This window comes from Sinocyclocheilus rhinocerous, unplaced genomic scaffold (assembly GCF_001515625.1).
Source record: "Sinocyclocheilus rhinocerous isolate Xijiao unplaced genomic scaffold, SAMN03320098_v1.1 scaffold31, whole genome shotgun sequence".
In the NCBI taxonomy this organism is placed as follows: Eukaryota; Metazoa; Chordata; class Actinopteri; order Cypriniformes; family Cyprinidae; genus Sinocyclocheilus; species Sinocyclocheilus rhinocerous.
In genome coordinates, this window is record NW_015638575.1 from 233,312 (window position 1) to 255,487 (window position 22,176).

At 36.9% G+C, this 22,176-nt stretch overlaps 1 protein-coding gene across 2 annotated transcripts in view; it reads right to left on the bottom strand.

Annotated features, from left to right (window-relative positions):
• Positions 1-22,176, bottom strand: part of LOC107749844 (bifunctional heparan sulfate N-deacetylase/N-sulfotransferase 2-like) — a 62,233-nt gene continuing 40,057 nt past the window's right edge. The window contains exons 2-14 of one of the 2 annotated variants that reach the window (XM_016565041.1): positions 10,762-12,166; positions 8,939-9,026; positions 8,692-8,846; positions 8,416-8,601; positions 7,232-7,360; positions 6,747-6,929; positions 5,741-5,837; positions 5,324-5,447; positions 3,891-4,065; positions 3,354-3,524; positions 2,083-2,192; positions 1,778-1,880; positions 1-720 (exon numbers count right to left, since the gene is read on the bottom strand). In XM_016565041.1, coding sequence (XP_016420527.1) covers positions 595-720; positions 1,778-1,880; positions 2,083-2,192; positions 3,354-3,524; positions 3,891-4,065; positions 5,324-5,447; positions 5,741-5,837; positions 6,747-6,929; positions 7,232-7,360; positions 8,416-8,601; positions 8,692-8,846; positions 8,939-9,026; positions 10,762-11,796 — 2,682 coding nt within the window. In that variant the 5' untranslated portion in view covers positions 11,797-12,166 and the 3' untranslated portion in view covers positions 1-594. The remainder of the gene's footprint in view (positions 721-1,777; positions 1,881-2,082; positions 2,193-3,353; positions 3,525-3,890; positions 4,066-5,323; positions 5,448-5,740; positions 5,838-6,746; positions 6,930-7,231; positions 7,361-8,415; positions 8,602-8,691; positions 8,847-8,938; positions 9,027-10,761; positions 12,167-22,176) is intronic. The other variant, XM_016565042.1, reaches the window with a different exon arrangement.

Sequence of the window (22,176 nt, forward strand, 5' to 3'; positions counted from 1 at the left end):
AATCTTACCAACCCCAAACTCTTGGACAATAATGTAGCTAGTCAAAAATGAGAATTTTAATAAAGAAACATTTGCACAGTTCATTCGATAGAAAAGAAAATCAGCCACATTTATGAGACACATTTAAATACTTCTCTGCTTGGCAGAGTTAAAGACTTTTGAGACTAAAATTTAAATAATCCTCTCATAGTCCCTTCCTTTCATGGGTATTTGCACAAAATGCTCCTAGAGGTTCTGTGCCATTCCCTTTCTTCCTAGAAGACTATATTTCCATTTTAAAACAGCCAGTTCACAACTGATATTCAACCACTCCAGAAGTCTTTTTAAAGCGGTCCAATCGGGTCGCTCCCATTTCCGTATCCATGACTCCATGAACGACTACAAGTTCCCATAACGAGGTTGAGGGCTTCTCCTCTTACTTCTGAGGGCTTCATTCAGACTGACAGCGTGATCGGCCCGTCTATTCCATCAGAGCCCGTGCGGAGTATGGAGGGCGAGAGGGGTCAGTCCTCTTTTGGCTCCTGCCGCACACGGGCCCTGAGTTCTCCTGTGTGGAGCAGGGTTCTGCTGTGGTTCTCATTATGCAGGTTCTTATCAGCTCCAGCTGGCGTTGTGCAGTTCATCTCTGAGCCAAATGGGCAGAGGCTGACCCAGACGTTTCAACATCCTGAGTAACTCTACGTTCTGCTCGCGGTAATACTCCGACAGAAACGCTCTCGACTGGAGTGAGGAAAAAAACTAAATGTGAGTTACACACACTTTTATGGAAGAATACAATTATGAGTCAAAATTATGAGATATATTACAAGTCAATTAGAAGATAAAAATTCATATGACAAAAAGTCAAAATTATGAGATACTATTTTTTTTTAAATAATTTTGACTTTTGTCATTTTGATCTCATATTTTGATCAATTGACAAAGTCAAACATTTGAGATAAAAAGTCACAACTTTGTGATAAGTCAATTATGATACAAGTCAGGATTATGAGAGAAAAAGTTGAAATTACAATTTTGACTATTTTATTCATTTTAACTTGTATCATAATTATACTATTTATCTCATAATTATGATTGAAATAATTGATTTAGTCAAAATTCGGAGAATATTCATGTGACAAAAAGTTTAAATTATGACAAACTAATTTACACTTGTGAGATCAAAATCAACAGAAAAAGTAATTTACATAATTCAATTTCATGTTGCCATAATTATGAATTTTCATGTCAATTTTGACTTATGTCATGATTTACCAAAAATTTTCTTTTTTTATAATTTACATTTACTTATGTGGCAGAAATAGTCTTCTATACATACACAATGTACCGTATTGGCCCGAATATAAGACGACCCTGATTATAAGACGAAAAACATCGTCTTATATTCAGGACAATACGGTAATTCTATATTCTATACATACACAACGTAAATATCACTGATTGCATTTTAGCATTTACACACTAGATTGGACACAAGGGTGAAAATGATGTGACCAAATGCTGCCACACACTCTGATCAGCACTCTGTGATTGAATTTAAGTTGCTTTTGAAATGCAATTTGCTCTATTCCCACTTGATTTCAAACGGACTCCTTCTACACCCTCAAAATAGATCTTATACATTCTGTTCCATCAGCTTTAATTGTGCAGACAATTATAGAAAGGAAAACTGGACTAAATAAACTTGAATTGAAATGCAATGTCTATTTTTGTTCAGTTACAGTATATCCATCTTATCTTCATATCAGGAGCTGTAATGTTGAGAAGTAAGTTGTACCTCCAGGCTCATTTCTGGATATTTCCTTCCTTTGCTCTTTCCCAGACAGCGAGTACGTCCTGCCTCCAGTTTCTGACACCAGAAACCTTTACTCTCGTCAAACCTTTAAACAGAGAGCAGGGACTAGTTACGTCTCCAATAATAATCCAATGTATCTAATCCAATGAAATCCATTTTTAGGACATATTTTAATTCAAATGTGATCAAATAGAATTGAGGACTGAGATCATTAGTTCTGTAGCAAATATAGTTGTATATAGTTGGACTCGAGCGAGAGGGTGTGCAATAATAATGAGAGCTCGTACGTCAGCGCCTGTTTGTAGTTGTAGTACGGTGTGACTCCAAGAAACTTCTGAATCCCATCCATCACCTGAGCAGGACTGGAGCGCAGCTGCACACCATCCACGATCAGCAGCTGTTCACAGGATAAAACACACATCACACACACTGATGCAGCTCAACACACCTGCTCTAGACCATTATGGGATGATTTTGAACGAGTGTAGGTTCACTTATCGTGATCTAATGACTTAAGGAAGCCCAAACTTGTGCGTGTGTGTTTGTTTGTTTGTGTGTGTGTGTGTGTGTGTGTGTGCGTGCACACATTTATATGTCTGGATAATTATGAGAAGTCAATTATGACAAGTCAATTATAAGAAAAAAATTTATATGACAAAAAGTCATGAGATACTCTCTTTTTATTATAATTTTGACTTTTGACATTTTTATCTCATATTTTGATCAATTGACATGAAGTCAAGCTTCTGAGAATTATGAGAAGTAAATTTTGACGTCAAAATTTTGACATTTGACATGAAGTACATTTATATTATTACAAAATATTTATATTTTAAACAAATGCTGTTCTTTTTTTTTCATTCCTCAAAGAATCCTGAAAAAAACAAAATACTATGTGTTTCCAAAAATATTAAGCAGCACAACTGTTTTCAAAATGAAGGATCAAATGACATGGATGACTGAAATAATGGCTGCTTAAAAAAAATTAAAAAAATTAAAAAGCTTTGCCATTACAGGAATACATTAAATTTTAAAATAGATTCAAACAGTTATTTTAAATTGCAATTTAAAATTATTTCAAAAACATAAAAAAAATCTTACCAACCATGCTTTTGAACGTAGTTATGCCAAGCGCTACAATATTTTATCGGTAGAAATTGTGTGTAAAAATATTTTTATATTTTTTAAATGTAATATGTGTCATTAAAACATTATTTTATTTATTAATTCCACTAACAGATAAACTAAGGTAAAAAATTTACAGCTTTTATAAGTGCCATGCAGTGATAAAGACAGCATCCAGCTGAACCAGTCTTGTGTGCCTTAGCTGCTATTATATTGTCTATTTAGGCATGTTTTGAACACTGTTGACCAATCAACATTCAGGACTGAAATGAAGGCTAGTTACATTATAGCATGTCATAGCTGCTGACGAAGATGAAAAGAGTTCTTTTAAGAGATCAGATCTTTTGTGTGCACACCTGGCTAGGCTAATAGTAGTGTAACTAGTTCCAGAAGTTGGCTGTAGGCATGTGTGTGTGTGTGTGTGTACACACACCTGACTGGGTTGGTAGTGGTGTAACCAGCGCTCCAGATGGCTGCTGTAGGCTCCAGGCTGCAGGCAGCGGCGGTGCAGAGAGAGCAGAGCTGCGGGGGACGACGGCCCAGCAGAGATCACCTCATAAAACGTGTAGTTTAGCGCCACAGGGTCCTGATGAGCCCTCTGATGCTAGAGAGAGATTGACGGAAGTGAAATTGAACAGTTGTAGTTTTCATTTGATGTATCGCTATAGAGGAAGTCGCTAATATCTTGAAAATGCTATCCGTTAGCGTTCCCTTTCATTTCAATGGCAGTTGCTTGGATGGTGTAGGATCCTTGATGATTTGAAACCTACTGTTTTCTAAGGTTTTTTTTTTGAGCCAATCAGCTGAGGCTTAAATGTGACTAAGGACTCAAGAAATCAATGTGACATCAAAGGCAGCAGACAGAAAATTTTCAATTTCCAGTGGAAATAAAAGTCAATTTTACATCAGATGGTGTAGTTACAACCTCTACCAGCAGGGGCTCAGAATCATGCTAACTAACCAAACGCACCTGGTACCAGGAATACGCGCGGTCAGCAGGGTTGATGAGTATAGAAATGATTTTGGCTCTTGGTAACAGGGCGGCTGCTCTCTTCGGGGCAACTTCAGTGTCAAAGTAGTTTGCGCTCTTCTCAAACAGGAAGTCTGTGCTCACGTTTGATGGTATGGGGAAAAAATCCATATACCTGAGACAAGACAGACAGAATTAACATACACTCTCATGCAAAGGGAAAAAAATCCAAGATCAATAAAAGATTAAGAGGGGAATTCACTAAGATATATTATGTTGTTTATTTTAATGCATTAAATCACAGTTGCTGAATGAAATCCAATACTTGTTTCTTACTGATTTTGGAGTGCAGATTTCAAAAACAGTGCTTGTTTTGCTCTAACATGTCACTCATTCTGACAAATATGATGTACATTTTGTAGCATTTTTCTTTTGACAACCAATTGTAAGGTGAAGTCGTCTTGTATTATCCCAAAAAACTGCAACAATGACTTGATTCCTGTCTTCCTCTGAGCCAGCATACAGCTATTTGTTAAAGTCTCAGCTGATTTTTTTTTATGTGTATGAATGATTCCGAAGATGTTATTTTATGCCCAATCCTGATTTCAAGGTTAGAATTATGGCCACTGACAGAAGAAAATGCAAACATGACCCAGATGTTTTCTGCGCTGTTTTACTACATCCAAACAGCAACACAAAATTACAAATTTTGAAAATACATATTTATTTATACTTTGTGTTTATGTAAAGCTCTTTGATATTAAATGGAGTATTTGAACATATTTTCCACTCTTTTGCAAGTTAATAAATACATTTTGAAAACTTCTTTTTGTCATTAATAATGTTTAATATTTGACTACTTTTATTTTTCTATGTGCATTAAATCTGTTACATATATATGACTTCAAAAATCTTTATTCTTATTCCGTGAAAAAAAATACAATAAAAACGGTATGTGATGGAAAGTTTTTATTGATATTTCTGAACTGAGCATAACCAAATTAGGTAATATTATGTTAGGTAAATTAGATAATTTATGTGTTGTCTATGCTGTTTTGAACATGTTCTTAAGGAGTTGCTAGGGTGTTCTGAGTGGTTGCTAAGGTATTCCTAGGTGGTCCAAATGTGAAAAAAAAGGTCCTTCACTAAAAATTTGAAGAAATTATTAAATTGTTGTTTCGTCTACCATGCAAAACTGCATATCTGAATATTTGATCTATTCTCATCCAGTGATATATAAATTTAAGCATTAATAATAGTCATGTTTCTAAGACACAATATACACGCTAAAAATCTACAATTTATGATACATTTAGCATGATCCAAAAATGATTTCTGCCAGTGTGATGTGAGTGAGGCTTTTTAAAAATTGGTATCTGATTTGAAAATGAAGAACAAAGAAAATGAGGTATGGATGGGGTTTCCATGGTTACCAGTCAATGCCACGCTGGTAGTTTGGTCCGCTGAAGAACTGCACCTCCTCAAAGGTGACGGGGCTAGGGAAGCTGCTGGTAATTGCAGGATGAAGGGCAAGAAATGAGTGCAGCGCAGTAGTTCCTGCAGAAAGAGCATGACACCACCGCATCAAGCTGCTTTGATCAAATATTAATCACATTTCTTGGAAATGTTCTCTGTTCTGTGACTTATATGTAGAATGAAGTGTTCTACATCATAAAGCCTGGCTTATTATTAAATTGAATATTAGTCTCGTATGGTTTCAATGACTGACAAACAACATGGGTAGACGCTTCTGTTACTGCAAACAACTTCACATTTATGTTCAAAACACAATGCACATCTAACTTAAAAACTAAATAAATAAACAATCATATTTAGAGGTTTTGTGTTACCAGTCTTTTGAGGGCCAATCACCAGAAACTTGGGCAGTCTGTCACAGGTCTTCTCTTTGGACCAGATGTCTTTGTGTCTCTTGTCATGACACGGGTTCTGTTTATCAGGGGGAGTATTTGTAAGTATAATGTGAGCATAAATGAATATGAGACTAACATAAATCACTTGTAACAAGTTTTCCTGTTCATTATCTAAACATGAAAACATTCATTTAAAATTTTAACAGGGGATCCACAGGTACTGCAGAGAGTTTGTCAAAATTTGTGTTTGCAAATTAATTTAAAATAAAACAAAGAATTAAGATATTGCACATAAAATATGTTTACATATAGATATGACCCTATAGATATGACCCCGTTCAAAAGTTTACATACACTTGATTCTTAATACTGTGTTGTTACCTGGATGATCCACAGCCGGTTTTTTTTTGTTTGTTTGTTTTATGATAGTTGTTTATGAGTCCCTTGTTTGTCCTGAACAGTTAAACTGCCCGCTGTTCTTCAGAAAAATCCTTCAGGTCCCACAAATTCTTTGGGGACTCATGAACAACTATCACAAAACAAAAACAAACAAAAAAAACAGCTGTGGATCATCCAGGAAACAACACAGTATTAAGAATCAAGCATATGTAAACTTTTGAAGGGGGTCATTTTTATAAATTCAACTATTATTTTGTCTTGTGGACTTTATGTAAAAGTATTTTATGTGAAATACCTTATTCAGGTCAGTACTAAATAAAAAATATATATATTCCCTGATGAGAATAATATTGAATAATTTTGAATAATAATTTCATAAAAATTTTTTTCAAAAAACAAATAAGCCTATTTTTAGAACCATGTTGGTTGTAATGACATGCAAAATAATTTAGAATTACATTTTATTATAATATTTAAAATAATGTCACTTTATTATTGATGATTGATGTTGGGGCAAAATATGATGTCTTTGGCAGCCTCTGTGAGATTCACCCAGTAATAACTATGAAAATGTAATTGCACAAACCTGCCACAAGGGGTCTCTCTCATCAGGGAAAATCTGGAAGTATTTTTGAGCGAGGAGGACGGGAGGCAGCGTCTGCGGGCGCAGGTGAGTCCAACACTGTACAAACCTCACCAGTGACTCAAAGGTGTACAGGCCCAGCCGGTCATTGCCGTAGTTTGACAGGTGAGTCATGAATATACTAACCTAGCCATGGGAGAGGACAGGGACAAGTAGGTCAACAAGACAACGTTTGTCATATTACACCATTATTTTAGGTGATGGCTGTATTTGGGCTAGTGTGTCTTTGTGGGTGTGACACTAACCGGATTGAGCAGAACTGTAAGAAACAGCTCCGTAGTTTGACAGGTGAGTCATGAATATACTAACCTAGCCATGGGAGAGGACAGGGACAAGTAGGTCAACAAGACAACGTTTGTCATATTACACCATTATTTTAGGTGATGGCTGTATTTGGGCTAGTGTGTCTTTGTGGGTGTGACACTAACCGGATTGAGCAGAACTGTAAGAAACAGCTCTCCTCCACGGATGCTCTTGTCCAGCTCCTGAGGGCCTCCTGGATAATCTTTATAGAAGATGGTATGTGTGAAAAGCCCACAGGTCTGCCGAGGGAGAACCTGATACACAAAACAGAAATGACAGCAATCTTGGGACTTATTTTCTTATATTCAGAATATTTGATGGAAAATGTTAACTTTACAATAAGGCTTGATTTGTTCAAATTAGTTAATGCAATGGTATCATCAGGGCCGTCCTTAGGGGGGTGCAACTGGTGCGGTCGCACCGGGCCCCTCGGTGAACCGGGACGCGACCGCACAATGGATGTGGATGGTTTCCACAAAAATATTAGGCAACAAAAACTTCAATGTTGATAATAATAAAAACATTATTAGTAATTGAGCCCCAATAATAATTAGAAGCTATCATCATATTACAATGATTTCTGAAGGATCATGTGACACAGCAGGAGTAACGGCTGCTGAAAATACAGCTTTGCCATCATATGAATGCATTTTAAATCAATTTTAAAATATATTAAAATAGAAATGTTGCAATTCCAATAATATTTCAAAATATTACTGTATTTTTTTTATCAAATAAATTCAGTCTTGGTGAACATTAGATTAAGAATTAAGAAATTTTTTACAAAAATTTTTATTATTCCAAACATTTGACCATTGATCTTTTTTAAGAAATGCTGTAAAAGTGTATGATACTTAATGAATTAACTAATTTTGATTAAATGAAACGTTAATGTAAAGTGATACCACTATTTTTAAAAAGATATTCCACTGCAAGGAAAGATACCAAGCCCATTTGCTCTGAATAAAGGTGTCAGCATACCCAAAAGACAGAACTGTTACAGTTTATAATTGACACATTAATACCTGCCATTGTTGACAGCGTGCTGCATGCATTCGCTGTTAGACAGCAATCATTACACACGTCTTTAAATTAATCTCCTTTAAAAGCACCTCTGCCGAGCCACATACATTCAGATGGATGTCTTTATCCGTTGCATCGCAGTTGTTTTTTTTTGTTTTTTTTTGCGCATTTAACTATAGCACTTTTAAAAACACATTCTGTACCTGCTGCATTCTGTTGCATTCAGTCTAGCACACAAACATCTTTGTAACTGCCCCACGAGAGATAGCTGAACTTGAGTTCTCACCTGTATGCCGTTGTGAATGAAGCCCCTGCGGTAGCGTGCAGGCCTGAGATGAGGATACTCTTCTGTGCTGGTTACCTTGATGCCCCATATGCTCTTCCAGGCCTCATAAAGCTGACTGTGCACAGGGTACACACCTGAGTGATGGGGGGCTACAGCGTAACCCATGTCTGTGGGGATCCCATGCTCCTGAAAGAGACATTTATGTATAGCCATGCATACCTTTCAGAATCAAAAATTCAACGACATTATTTGGCATGCATCAGCGCAGATTCTGACCAATGCAAACTGTCTATTAAGTCTCATCTGTTCTGCGAGTACGCTGACGTTGTGGAAGAGATGAGGCTGCATGTGACTCCACATGTGCGGGAACCACCAGAACTCCTGCCGGTGTCTGAGCAGCGTGTCATCACCCTCATCTTCCTCATCTGTACCTGAAGAACAAGAGCAGAAAGAGACAATGAATGAGCGTGTGGAGGTGGAGAGTTTTATCTGTATAACTCACACAACATCAACTCCATCATACCTGTATGAAAAAACTTGCCAGAGAATCCCAGGTTGAAGGTGAAATTAGGTACCAGAGAACGGAGTTTATTTTGTGTGTGAAGCAGCGCCTAGTGAGGAGGGAAAAAACATTTAAACTGGCTCAAACATACTTAATCATATATTGTCTAAATAACAGAGAAGATGAGCATCATTATTTTGGGGTATATGAAGCTACTGTAGGTTACAACTAAGGATGGGCGGAATGAATATCACAATACAAGTCAGTGATGATATCTTAGAAAAACAGTGATTTTTGCCAGAATTTAACAGACTATTGTATATACAGTATATACTACTACTATGCATTAAAACCTATTTTGGATAAGTATTAAACTCTTGATTGGACGAGTCACATTCAAAGCTGTGACCACACATCATTTCAATTCTCTATTAATGTGGCAGATGCAACATTAACAACTGTAATCATCTAAATGTTATATTCAGGTTCTTCCTCATCCTGACTTGGACCCATTTTGCCCTCTATTTTCGCATTACTCAGTATTTTTTTCCCCTCAAGTTTAGATAACATAAAGTGGTCCTGATGGCCACACAAATATATTTAGCATAGTATAAAAGTTTCAGGTTCGACACATTTCTACCATCACATAGTCCACCACCAGCAATACTGGCAGTCCTAGTTATATCAAGTATATTATTTTGATATTATACAGATGCAGGTTGGAGAAAAGGTAGATAAAAGAGGGCAGATCATGCAGAGACAAGAAAGGCAAGGAAGATAAAGGGTGAGAAGAAATAAGGATAGAACAAAAGATGAAAACAGCTTTTACCGGGGGAAAAAAGCAAGGGAAAGAGAGAGAAAAATGAAAGAGAAATGTGAAACTGAAAACCTCAGGCATGACATTGCTTTTGGTGTGGTGGGCCACTCAGAACCCCCTATGAGAACTTATCTGCTCAAATTAAAAAGTGAGCCAGTCTAATTAGCCCCATGCTAGCCTACAGCGAGAGCCTTCTTTCACTCTCAGGAGATGGGAGAGAGAGAGGGAGCGTGAGAGAGAGAGGGAGATGGTGAAAGAAGAAGAATACCATGCTCCATTGCATTACAAACAAGCTCTCCCTCTCGCAAAATAATCACGGCTCTACAAACAACAGCCGAGAGAGAATGCATCTCCCTGATCCGTATTAAGTGTGCTAACTCATTAGCTTCAATTCAGTCATGGAGCAGCTCTGGGAGTGTGACGGCAGTCAGAGAGAAGCTCTGAGAATAAAGAGTTCGGATTATTCAAACAAAAGATACCTTTGATGGAAGACAAACCGGGTCAGGTCTGATTGAAGGATTCATTCCCTATCAACCCCACAAACTGACGATTTCATATAAACAAACAAGATTTTTATTTTTTTGTTACATTTTCTCATAAAAATGTAAATGGTGGCTAAGATGTGGTTTTGCCTGTTGCTAGGGTGATCTGGGCAGTTGGTTGCACACTGACTCAAGTCAAAACAGCCACTCACAAGTCTCCATGATATTCCAATCTCTAGAAATGACTGAACTCTTTGGTTCAGTGCAAGTCTATGGGGATCATTTTTTCATTGGCTACCATGGGGGAAACAATCATAATCTTAAGTCTACTTGCATAAAAGTAATAGCACACCACAACAAGCCACTCAATTCACTTTTTATGGTTTAACATTTAAAACATTAGTATTGGATTTTTTTTTTGTCAAAAAACGTGATTCTATTTTTTTTCTCCACATCATACAGCCCTGTCACTTTATATGGCTAATAGCAACAGTGATGGTAGTTTTGGCAAGCAAGTATATCCAGTAACATTTTAAGGTTTGTACCTCAACATCTGCCACTTTCATGCGTGTCCCTTCCTTCCCGACAAAGATGTCATCCACATCCACAAGCAAAAATCTGTCCAACGAGAGGCTGAGCCTTCTGCCAGTTAAATAACATACGGCATCCACGAACAGCAGCTTGTGCAGCCAAAAAGACAAGCTACCTCCAAAGAACACCCGCTGGATCCCATCGTGAAGGCCTAGGTCCTGCATAACTGTAGCCAGCAGTGCTCTCTGTTGGTGTGAGTGTGTTGGGAGCTGATTGGGTTCTGCTGGTCTGGGGCTAGCTAACAGCACAGGCTCATAAGTACTGTGGTTGGACAGGAAGGTGGTCCAGTTGTCTGCAGGTAAAGGGCCAGGTTCCAGCTCATTAGGTTTGGTGATGTAAAGTAGGGGGGCAGCAGGGTTGACTCTGTAATCCCAAAGTGGCAGGTTTGAACGCAAGAACAGAGGGAAGCCTCTAAGCTGAGCGTTGGATGGGGAGTTTTCATTTGCCCTATAGAAGCCAATGATTCCCACTCCATAGTCTTGGCAGTATTTGTCCAGTAACTGGTGGTTCCATGAGTCCAGGTTGACATACTTGAGCAGATTCTCATAGACAATGAGCGTGTATCTGCCTTGACCTCGCCAAGCCAGAGGAGGCATGTCCCCCTTCCCCGGTGCAATTTCAGTGTGGTAATGAAAGCGGCTTGACTCTAAAATGGCAACGATCTCTTGTCCGAGTTGGGAGTAGATGCTTTCCACAAAGAGTAACACCACAGGCTCCGTCCGAGAGGTGTCTGCTGTCCTCACTGAGTGTCGCCGCTGACTGACCTGTGATGGCAGGAACAGTGGAGTCCTTTGTCCACCACCAACTACCGATGTAGCTACACAGTCTCCCAGTGGTAACGGCACAGGGGCCTCCTTGATCTTGGGTCCAGCACTGACGTGATAAGCCAAGTAGGCCATGGAGAGTAGACAGAAGAGGATGAGTGCAAGGATCAGGCGGTGGAGACCTTGGTGCCTGACTACTCGTGCCAACTTCCTAAATCCAGCCATAGCTATCTTGGCCAAGTGGGTGGCAGGAACAGAGAGAGGGTGGCACCTCACTCTGGTAGGGAGGTAGAAGACAAAGAGAACAAGCAGGGATTAACTGGAATGAAGTTGTCCTGCCAGGAAACGACTATTGACTCTAGGTCACCATGGCCCGCATAGCCTGCGACGGAATTGCCGCTCCAGTGTCTCTCTTTTTGTATCGTACTCCTCTCGTCCATATATCAACCCTATGCGTAGGTAGCTGCAGGCATCATGTGAAAAGACAGCTCATTTGTTTGTTCTTTAGAGTGTTGTTGCTTTGGCTTAAAACCTTCTGGCGCTTCATGTATCTGCTTGAACAAACAAGGCATGAGAGAAACCTGTCCTGTCCATCCTAAAAGAGAAACAAAGATGGGGGGAAAACAAAAAATGACAAGGTTACAAGGATCAGAATTAAGTCTGTATACCATAAGACTGGAATACACTGCAACTTTTGCCCAGATTTTCGCACAACTTGCAGTCTGGAAAAGTCGACGTTAGTTGCCAAAAATCAGAGCCAGATTTTGGCTAGTCAGAGTTTTACATGCAATTACAATGAATGAGAACTGAAGTAATACAGCTTTAAAAAAAGAAAAAAAAGCACCATGATGCTCCAGTCCCTATTGATTGTAATTGTATGGGAAAAGAGAAAACAATACATTATTCAAAATTTCTCTTGTTTGTGTTCCATGGAAGAAAGTCATGCTGCATTAGAACAACATTTGGAATGAACAAAAAAGTTTACATGCAGAAGAATATGCTCAGAACCATAAACAATCCACTTATTTTAAAAACTAGACAATGCAAGAGACCGAAACACATCAGACTAGTTTAGGAGTCTACATGCATAACGAAATTGGCGTACAACCTTACAAGCTGTCAGATTATTAGGCATAATAAGGTTAAGATATGTATGTAACACACTCATTGATGACAAAAAAATTTTGGGGGTAAACTAATCCTTTAATGATATTAAGACGAGACATTTTTACAACGTCTAGACTCTGGATAAGCTCTAGGTACACACTCATGAGGACAGCATAAAAAGGTAATCCACCCAGTACATAAACACTGACATAAAGAGTCACAAAATAAACGTGGGAATTTCAGAATGGAGTCGTGTTGCTATCTGAACTGTACCATGCACTCTCCTAACCTCTGAAACTCTGGGTCGAAACTCCAGCCTCTCCCCATCCCAGGGGCCAACACAGACAAGAAGGGGCCACACAGTATCTCCACAGAGAGAGTAATGTAGACAAGCCATCTTCTGATTTTTCCATTAGATGACACACATAAACACACACTCATACACGTACACACAAAAACACTCCCCTGCCTCATTACCACTCAATGTACCCATCATCAAATCTCCCTTACCGTCTACATGAGACCTTTTCCCAGGGATCCCAAAATAACTCCACCCCATGCCATCCCTTAATTATGCTCCCCCGATATAGGCTTTCAGGTGTAACTGGAAATGTGTGAGTGCTAGTGTACATGTATACAAAGGAAGAGGCATCAAGTATGAAATGTCAGTATGGAACATGGTCTGTTTACCATAAGCTAAGTGGCATCCTCAATATCATGTGATTACATTTGGTCGATCCATCATGCACCTGTAGATACTGTAGAGAAACCTGACACCATGAGAAATGGGAGTTCTAGCTAAGTAGGCCAAGCAACAACTCAAACAAGTCCCTCTGCCACTGCTATTATCTCCTTTAACTCTGCAATGTTAGCCTTTGCTAGCATTACCTTCATTCGAATAAGCTAAAAACACATGAAATGTAATTTTAGAATGCCTGTATTCGAAGGGAACAGGGAAAAATCATTAAGTTTGACACACTGCATTAAGCTTCCATTAAATAATGGCTTAAAATTCAAACTCGATGCCTTTATTACTTAAAAAGTGCAGAGCAAGCTTTGGACGTGAAGCTGTTTCTGCACCAGAGATCCAGTTTAAATGATTAATCTCTGGGGAAAAAAGAAAAGAAAAGCAGAATGGCTGAGCATGAAGAATTTCAAAGATAAAACATAAGCTGACTTAGCAGTTGTATATTACATTATAGCATGTAAATAGATCTTTCCAGTTGCCAAGAATAACTTTGATACAGAATTTAGCTGAACACGACAGCAATAAAATGCACCGCAATGTTGGTGTGCCTTATCTGAGGATGTTTCTTTACTAGTCTAGTCAAAGAGGCGTTTCGAGATGATTTGAACCGAAGCAGTGCAGTCTGTGACCACAGTGTGGGGCGAGAGCTTTGTAGAGCAGCTCCACAGAGTCTATCGCAGAAGGGCAGAATCAGTTCAGCCCAAGGGGTGCCTGAGGCCCGCCAGCGTCACGACACGCATAAGCAGATGACATTCTACACGAGTCCTTAGCGTGCTCTCTTCCCTCAGCACTCGGAAACACTTTGAATAATTCGGCACATATTCCGTTTGACTTAAGTGTTGACTTGCGTTTTTTTATTTCCTCTATGAAACCATTATTCTGACCAATAGGGTTTCTGCTCTGCCAGTGTGTCTGGCCAACAGGAGAACAGCTCTATGGGACACTGTTCTTTATGACTGCTGGAAGCAAATGGCTCTGAGGAATGTCTTAATGGCTTTATATAAATACAAAGTGTCACATGCCCTCTGGCTGATAATTGATCTCCAGGTAACATAAGGACAATTAATTCAGCAGGAGCCGCTAGAGCTTTGAATCATACAATTGTGTCTCAGTATTAATGGTACAAGTCACTTAACTGATGAAGAAAAGCCATTCATAAAAGCTTGAGGCATACTAGAAATAAGGTTACAGGCTAGACTATACTGTGGATATTTTTTGCATGTACTTTTATGCATTTATGCATAAAGTGATTTACATTACATTCAAGGTACATTTAGCAGTTCTTGCTTTCTCTGGGAATTAAAATGATGACCTTGGCATTACTAATACCATCCTCCATGGTTTGAGCTAAGGAAAGGCTATAAGGCATTTTGCTATAATAAAATTACATACGACATACTCTTACATAATAAATGTAAGCTAATTGAATTTTGCAAAATGCCTACACTAAAAAAGGTTGTAAATTTATTAAATATAAATATATTGTATTAAATATTGTGTGTGTGTGTGTATTAAAATAATTAAATATTTTAAAATAATTAAAATACATTACTCTTAGATTAATCTACAATATTTTGTATTCTTTATTCATTTTTATTCACATTTATCTTTTATTCAAATATTTATTCATATTCAGTTACATTTAGTGCTATGCCTCCACTAAAACCATTGTAAAAAATATTATGTATTGTCTTTTAAAATAAAAATAGATCTATAATTTAGTATAAAAATATTTTATATTGTGTATAATGTACATCTATGTGCAGAATTTGTTATCCTGTTTTTTCCATTTTTATTCATAACATAGAGAGGACAAAAAATATGAAGGAAGATGGGTAAAACAAAGACTACAAAATGCTGCAAGTCAGATTGCACATGTGAGAACCATAGCTAAATGTACTGTTTCTTGTGCTAACCAATAATCCAAGTCCAACTAAATGCATTAACTGGAGGCACACAATAGTCTACACACTGAAAGAGATAAAAAGCCATTTCAAAGAGCTTCTGCTGGCTCCAAACTTCCTAGACCCTAAATAAAAACACAAACATCCATTTAGAAAAAATGGGTCTGTTGAATCAGAAGGATGCATTGCAGCACATTTCATATGGGGGAAAAAAAACCACGGTTGTTGTTAAGCATGTATGACGGACAAGAGCAGGAAAAAAAGAACAAGGATAGTTTAATCTTCCATCTCTCTATCTTCTAAAAAGCCGAGATAACTGCTCTCATTAACCATTGATAAATATTTAACAGTGGAATATTACAGTTAAATAGGTCTCCATTAGTTAGGTTATTCATCACAAGACTTCCAAAAGTGTGAGAAAGGAAAAGATTTAGTAAGAGATTCGATGTTAGAATTAGAATTAGGTAATCTACAGTAAAACATCTCTATTAAACAACTCTGAGGTGTTTATGGGAAATAGCAGTATGTATTCACAGAAGATAAAAGTGCCCAACAGATGGAATGAGAGTGTAAGTGCGAATGAAAGAGAGAGATGTGGGTAAATAAAGTGTAAAATGTATTTGAAGTACATTTTTTCTTTTTGAATATCCGGTTTCACCCTGAAATATGGGCTATGAATGACATTTGATGTTGACATTAACCTGGCTTTTGCAGGAGTCGATCTGACGGCCACGTAAAAAAACATCTGCCAGCACCTCAAGAGTCGATATTCACCAATCACCTGTCAAGAGTGTGTTTTCATCTGGGCCCAAGCTAATGCTTATTCCAGCAATACACACACATACACACTCTCAACATGATTTCTTTTTGAAATGATGAGCTGTAGAGAGCTGAGAGAAGGTGAAAATAAATGATGGTGAAAGAGTGGAAGTAGAAAAAAAAACAGTGTGCATGTTTGGGTTTTTCAAGAAAGAACATGGTCCATCAAAGCTGTATTTGTAGTTGTACCACTTTTAACATAACACTGGAATGGCGCTCTGCTTGCCCTGAGCTCATTTACCAGGCTCTTTAGGACACTGTGAAGTAAAACCAAACTTAGACATCTGAAAAATACAAGCATAACAAACAACCTCAGTTACTTAAATTAACAATGGCAATTTTGAGATGGGAATTTTGGTGGGAAGTTTGTTGTGGATACCTATAGCAGTGAAATTTCACGATTTTTTGATACCAATTTTAATACCACAGCAAAAACTAATACTTTATTGAACGCTATAAATTAAAGTCAATTAAATTATGGTATCACTATATGATTATGAACAGGGGCTAATATATGAACTAATATATGAAACTCACTAGAAATCTCTTGAATTTCAATAAATAAATACACATAAAATATACAAAAAGTATATACACTACCGTTCAAAAGTTTGGGGTCAGTGCAATTTTTTTTAAAGATTTTTTTTTTTCTATTCAGCAAGAATGCATTAAATTGAAAAAAAGTAAACAGTAAAGACATGTATAATGCTACAAAATATATACAGTATATTTCAAATAAATGCAGTTCTTTTGAACTTTCTATTTATCAAAGAATCTTGAAAAAAATCATATAAATAATAAGAAGACATGTTTCCTGAGCAGCAAATCAGCATATCAGAATGATTTCTAAAGGATCATGTGACACTGAAGACTGGAGCAATCAGCTTTGCATCACAGGAATGCATGATACTTTAAAATAAATTAAAATAGAAAACAGTTGTTTTAAATTGTAATACTATTTCACAGTATTACATTTTACTGTATATTTAAACAAATAAATGCAGCCTTGTTGAGAATAAAAAAAAATCATACATACTTTAGACATTCACACATGCATTTATTAGACTATCTTTCTAATAAATCTTCTTCCTGGAGATCTTTCTTCCAGGAAATTACCAAACACAGCAATATTTTCGTCACAGCTGGTTTGACTGCATGTTTTTAAAACCGGACTGACTTGACTGCTGTACGAGTGCCGAATGTGCCTCTTTTATCAATACCATAGAAAACCTGGTATTCTTACATGTTTTTAATTTAGTATTGACCAAAATAAGTGTATTTCAACATCCTTAATGGACTCAATCACACAGCACATCATGCTCAGGAAGACTTCAGTTTCCACATGGCCAGATTCCCGAATACATCTCGTCCTGTCTAACAGTGCAGGGAATAGAACACCATTTCATATTTGCACAAGATATTGCATCCAAATCAATACTAGCTCAGGCATGATAGAGAGCATCTTCCCCGGGGTCTTTCAGTAGCTGCCTGTGCCAGAACAAGCCTGCGGTGGATACGTAGCCACAAGGTCACAGATATTTTAGTGGAACCAACCTACACAGCGGTCAAGGCCTGCAACGATTCACCCCACCCATGTCTACATCCCCCTCCCAAAATAGCTGTCAGTCAAATAAAAGTTGACCAGAGTGGCGTGCACACCCTTAACGGCTGTCAAATCCATTTTGGAGAACACTCCCTCAGACAGACACCAAAACACAAACAGCTATTAGAGCTGCCAGCCCCCATTCACAGACGGAGCAACTGACAGTATCTCTCCCCTCCTCTCAATAGTCCCTCATAAACACATTAATGCAGACAAACAAAAGGCAAGCGTAGCAGGTAAACATTCCATCAGAGGAATATAAATCAAGCTCAGTGCAGCATTAAGAACTAAAATCAATTTCAATCTTCTTGCTTTTAGCTTTGCTTCCTCCTTTACAAAATCTCCATTGTGATGGATCAACCACTCCGCCCCTTGTCTGCGGCCTCCATCTCTGGGATATTGTATTAAGAGTTGGATTTCTCGGAGGTTGAATGCTAACGGCCTCTCAGCGGTTCGGATTGGGCTCTTGGGAGGGGACAGATGAAGAACTGTAATCCTTTTATAGCTGAGTCGGAGTTAGGATATTCTATTAGCTAGAATGGCTTGAGTTTTCTGATTTATAACACAATGTGTCCAGCTCACAGCCAGGGGGAGTTGTTGGAAAATCAGAAGTCAATCAATTCATAGACCCTGTATAATCAAGCTTAAAGATTTAGAGAGAAAGAGAAGAAGAGGGAAAGAGAATGTGAAAAGAGAAAAGCTATGATCCAAGCTACCTAACTAGACATTTTAAAGTAGGCATCCATGTTATTTTAGTATTTTTTTAAATAGTTTTTATTATTATTTTGAATTATTTTTTCTATTTTCTATTTTTTTGTTTCATTTTTATTGTAATTAATTTGTTGTAATTTTATTATTGTACAAAATTAGTATGAATTAATAATATAAATAAAACATAATATATTGTTACTATTGGTTTTTAATATTTCTAAATATTTTTTTATTTCAGTTTAAGTTTTATTTCAGTTTAGTCGTGGTTTTATTTCAGTTAGTAATTTTAAATTACAAATGAAAATATTAAATATGAATATTTCATTTATATTAAAAATATATATATATTTTATATATATATATATTTTAATAGTTTTAGTTTTAGTTAACTATAACAACACTGGTAGGCTGCATATTTTCTAATTATGATATTTTCTAAGATACCTTCTTCTGGCAAAAATACATTATTGCATGAATCGTTCACAAAAAGGCAATCCCAGATTGCATTACAATTGTGAAACATGTTAATATTTAGCATCACTAACAGTAGTTTAAAATGACTAAACTGCACTATTTCACCCATAATGTCTATGTATTATATGTATTTTGTGCTTACAGAATTACTAGAGATTGCATAAGCAGAATATGCCTGTTACCTACATTGAAAAAGTTGCCTGATTGTGTACTGTAATGTCAGAAGCATGGCAAAATGCTAGCGTCAAACTCTGGTAATCAACTGTCAGGGTTGAATGAATCTGGCATGCTCTTTACTAGAGTGGTGTTATTTGAGCTATGTGTGACTTAAGAGAGTTGCTGCATATGCAGGGTGTTTTAAATCAGCCAATTATATCAGGTTCCGTCATGGTTAAGATGCTGCCTATGTACAGCAAGCGCTAGGTATCGAGACAGCTCAAGGTTCTGGAAAAGAACTAGAGTGAAGACACATAATGAGGGGAAAATAAGAAATCACATTTAACATGATTCTACAGTAGAACCAGATTAGCAGCTCTGTATGTGCATGTATGTCTGAGATTAGATAATATCTCATGGTTAAATGCGTGAAAAAAATCCTATGCTGATACCAGTCTGTTAATCAAATATGAAATACTATGCTTGCAATGCATGACATTTGTCATAAATAACAATCTAAATAAAGGTTTTAAATAGGATTAAATAGGATTTTTTTTTTTTTTTTGTCTTGCGTGATGTCAGAGCAAGTGTCTGATGAAATTTTCAATGATGAATTTATGAATGTCACATGAGAGCAAATGCTAATACAAAAGTCATTTTCTGCAGTCAAATGCCACGAAGACTGTGCTGAAGGACAAAAGAAGCCGGACAAACTTGTTGAAAGGGGGAAAAAGGAAATTAAAGTACACAGTTCATAAATCCTCTATGGCAACAGACATATTAAAAAAGATAAAGCGCAGATGGGCCGCTAGTAAATTTGCATTGTAAATCAAAGATTTACAGCTACTTGTAAATCTCTTCAGGGTACGAATTATGAGGGGGGATTAATATTTGATCCCCCTTAATTAAGGCTTTACCACCATCCCCCAAAAAAGAAAGTCAAAACAGAAGGCTGGAGGGAATCTTATTCATATTCTTTTAAAATATAGGTATGTGTCAACATGGTTGTCAAAAGTTTCGGTAGCCACAAATTAGTCAATTTAGTTTTACAAGATTAGTCAGAAAGACATTGGTGGACACTAGACATTGTGTTTGCCTGAAGTGGTAACCATGGAAACAGGTGGAGTTAGTGTTTTAGTCCCCATATAGTTATGCATTTTAAATTTATGGTCTCTCTTCTGAGACAATGGACCAAATATTTTGATGACTCATCCTGTACTACACTTTTTTTTTTTTGTCCAATCAGATGCTCTCTTAAATGAGAATCTCCATAATATTGGTCAAAGACTAAAAGGGGGAAACTTTTTGTTTTGTTTTTTACATTAGAATGTGTCCTGTTTAATTTTATTATTTATTATTTCTGAGCAAATTATACAGAAGATTATCATCAAATCTTGTCAGGCATATTTATAACAACAATCATTATTAGATAACATTAAAAGACTCTATTTATAGATCACAATGCAGCCCCAAAATACTAAATAACTGTCATCTTAAATATTTACCCATTTTTGCCACTATCCTTCAAACCACTAGGTTTTACCCATTTTTCAGCAAGTACTTTTTAATCATTTAAAATATAATATAATTTAGTATGATCACTTTTTCTTTTATATATTTTAATAACTACAGGACAGAATAAGCATGTTGTTTAATTTTTCAATAAATATAGTTGTTACGCTGAATTTTTTTCAATAAATATACCTATTACACTGAACATTACACACACACACACACACACACTCACACACACACATATATATACATATACATATACATACACATACACATACACATACACATACACATACACAGACACAGACACAGACACAGACACAGACACACACACCTTTATCTGTGTAGCTGCTAAAAGATAGCTTGGTTGGGCTTTTAAAAAAAACGTAACATCCCTAAAAGTCTGTATAATTTGCACACTACTTCAGCTGTAATCAAACTATGAAAACATCTTCAGGAGACAACTGCTCAACAAGTTTCTAAATAATCTGCTGTCACATATATCAAATACATTAACACTAACATGACAGTCTATGCCAACATTTGCGTATGTGACATTGTGTAAATCTTCGCACACACACTTGGACAAGCTGATCTTTTTTTTTTTTTTATCGGATCTGAAGTGTTTTCACAGGAACTGGTTTACATTCAAAATGTTAAGTGTTAGTGGCAATATGAGCAGCCTTGAGCACAAAGAAATAAAATGTGCTGAAAGTGCAACTGTTCAGAGACTCTCTTCCAACAAAATCCATGAGCCACCTCTAAGAGCCCAAAGCTAAGAGCTGAACCTCTGAGAAGAGGAAATGATATCCTCTCACCAGGCATTCAAATTCAAATGTTATCTGTGATTAAACCTTTAGGGGTGGCGAGCACTATCTCCTCGTCCCTTTGAATGCACTTAAAATAAAAGTGCAAAAGACTGCAAAGAAAACACACACACCAACAATAGCAAGACATCAATCTTCTACAAAGGCTTTTAATGGCATCCATGTTAAACCTCGTTCTGAGAATTTCACTTCACTTTTTTCCCAAAAAAGGCTGGATTATATAGGAAGATCATTGGTGATTTTCTCTGCCGCTCAAGGCCTCTGTTAAGGGAAATCGATTTGCTTTAAAGACAAAGAGACAAAGGAAAGGCGAGAGCGTGGGTTTTTCTTGCATTCTACGAGTGAATTGCTCAGGCCAGACAGATACTGGAGCTTATCTAAGGGTCGGAGAGTCTATCATGGGTTACACGGCTGGGAAATGCAGATCATTCAGGACAGTAATTGACTAAAATGGGCTTTTCACAATTGAAAGTGTTATCCTGCTGTAGCTGTGGTTTGGAAATAGTGCACTTATTCAGGATGTCCACTACTGTTAAAAGTTTTGGGTCAATAAGATTTCTTTTTTTTTTAAAGAAATATCTAAAAAAAAAAAAAAAAAAAAAAAAATTTCGCAAGGGCACATTAAACCAAAAGTGACAGTAAAGACATTCATAATGTTACAAAAGATTTCTTTTTCAAATAAATGTTGTTCTTTTGAACTTTCGATTCATCAAAGAATCCTGTAAAAAATTTAACACTCTT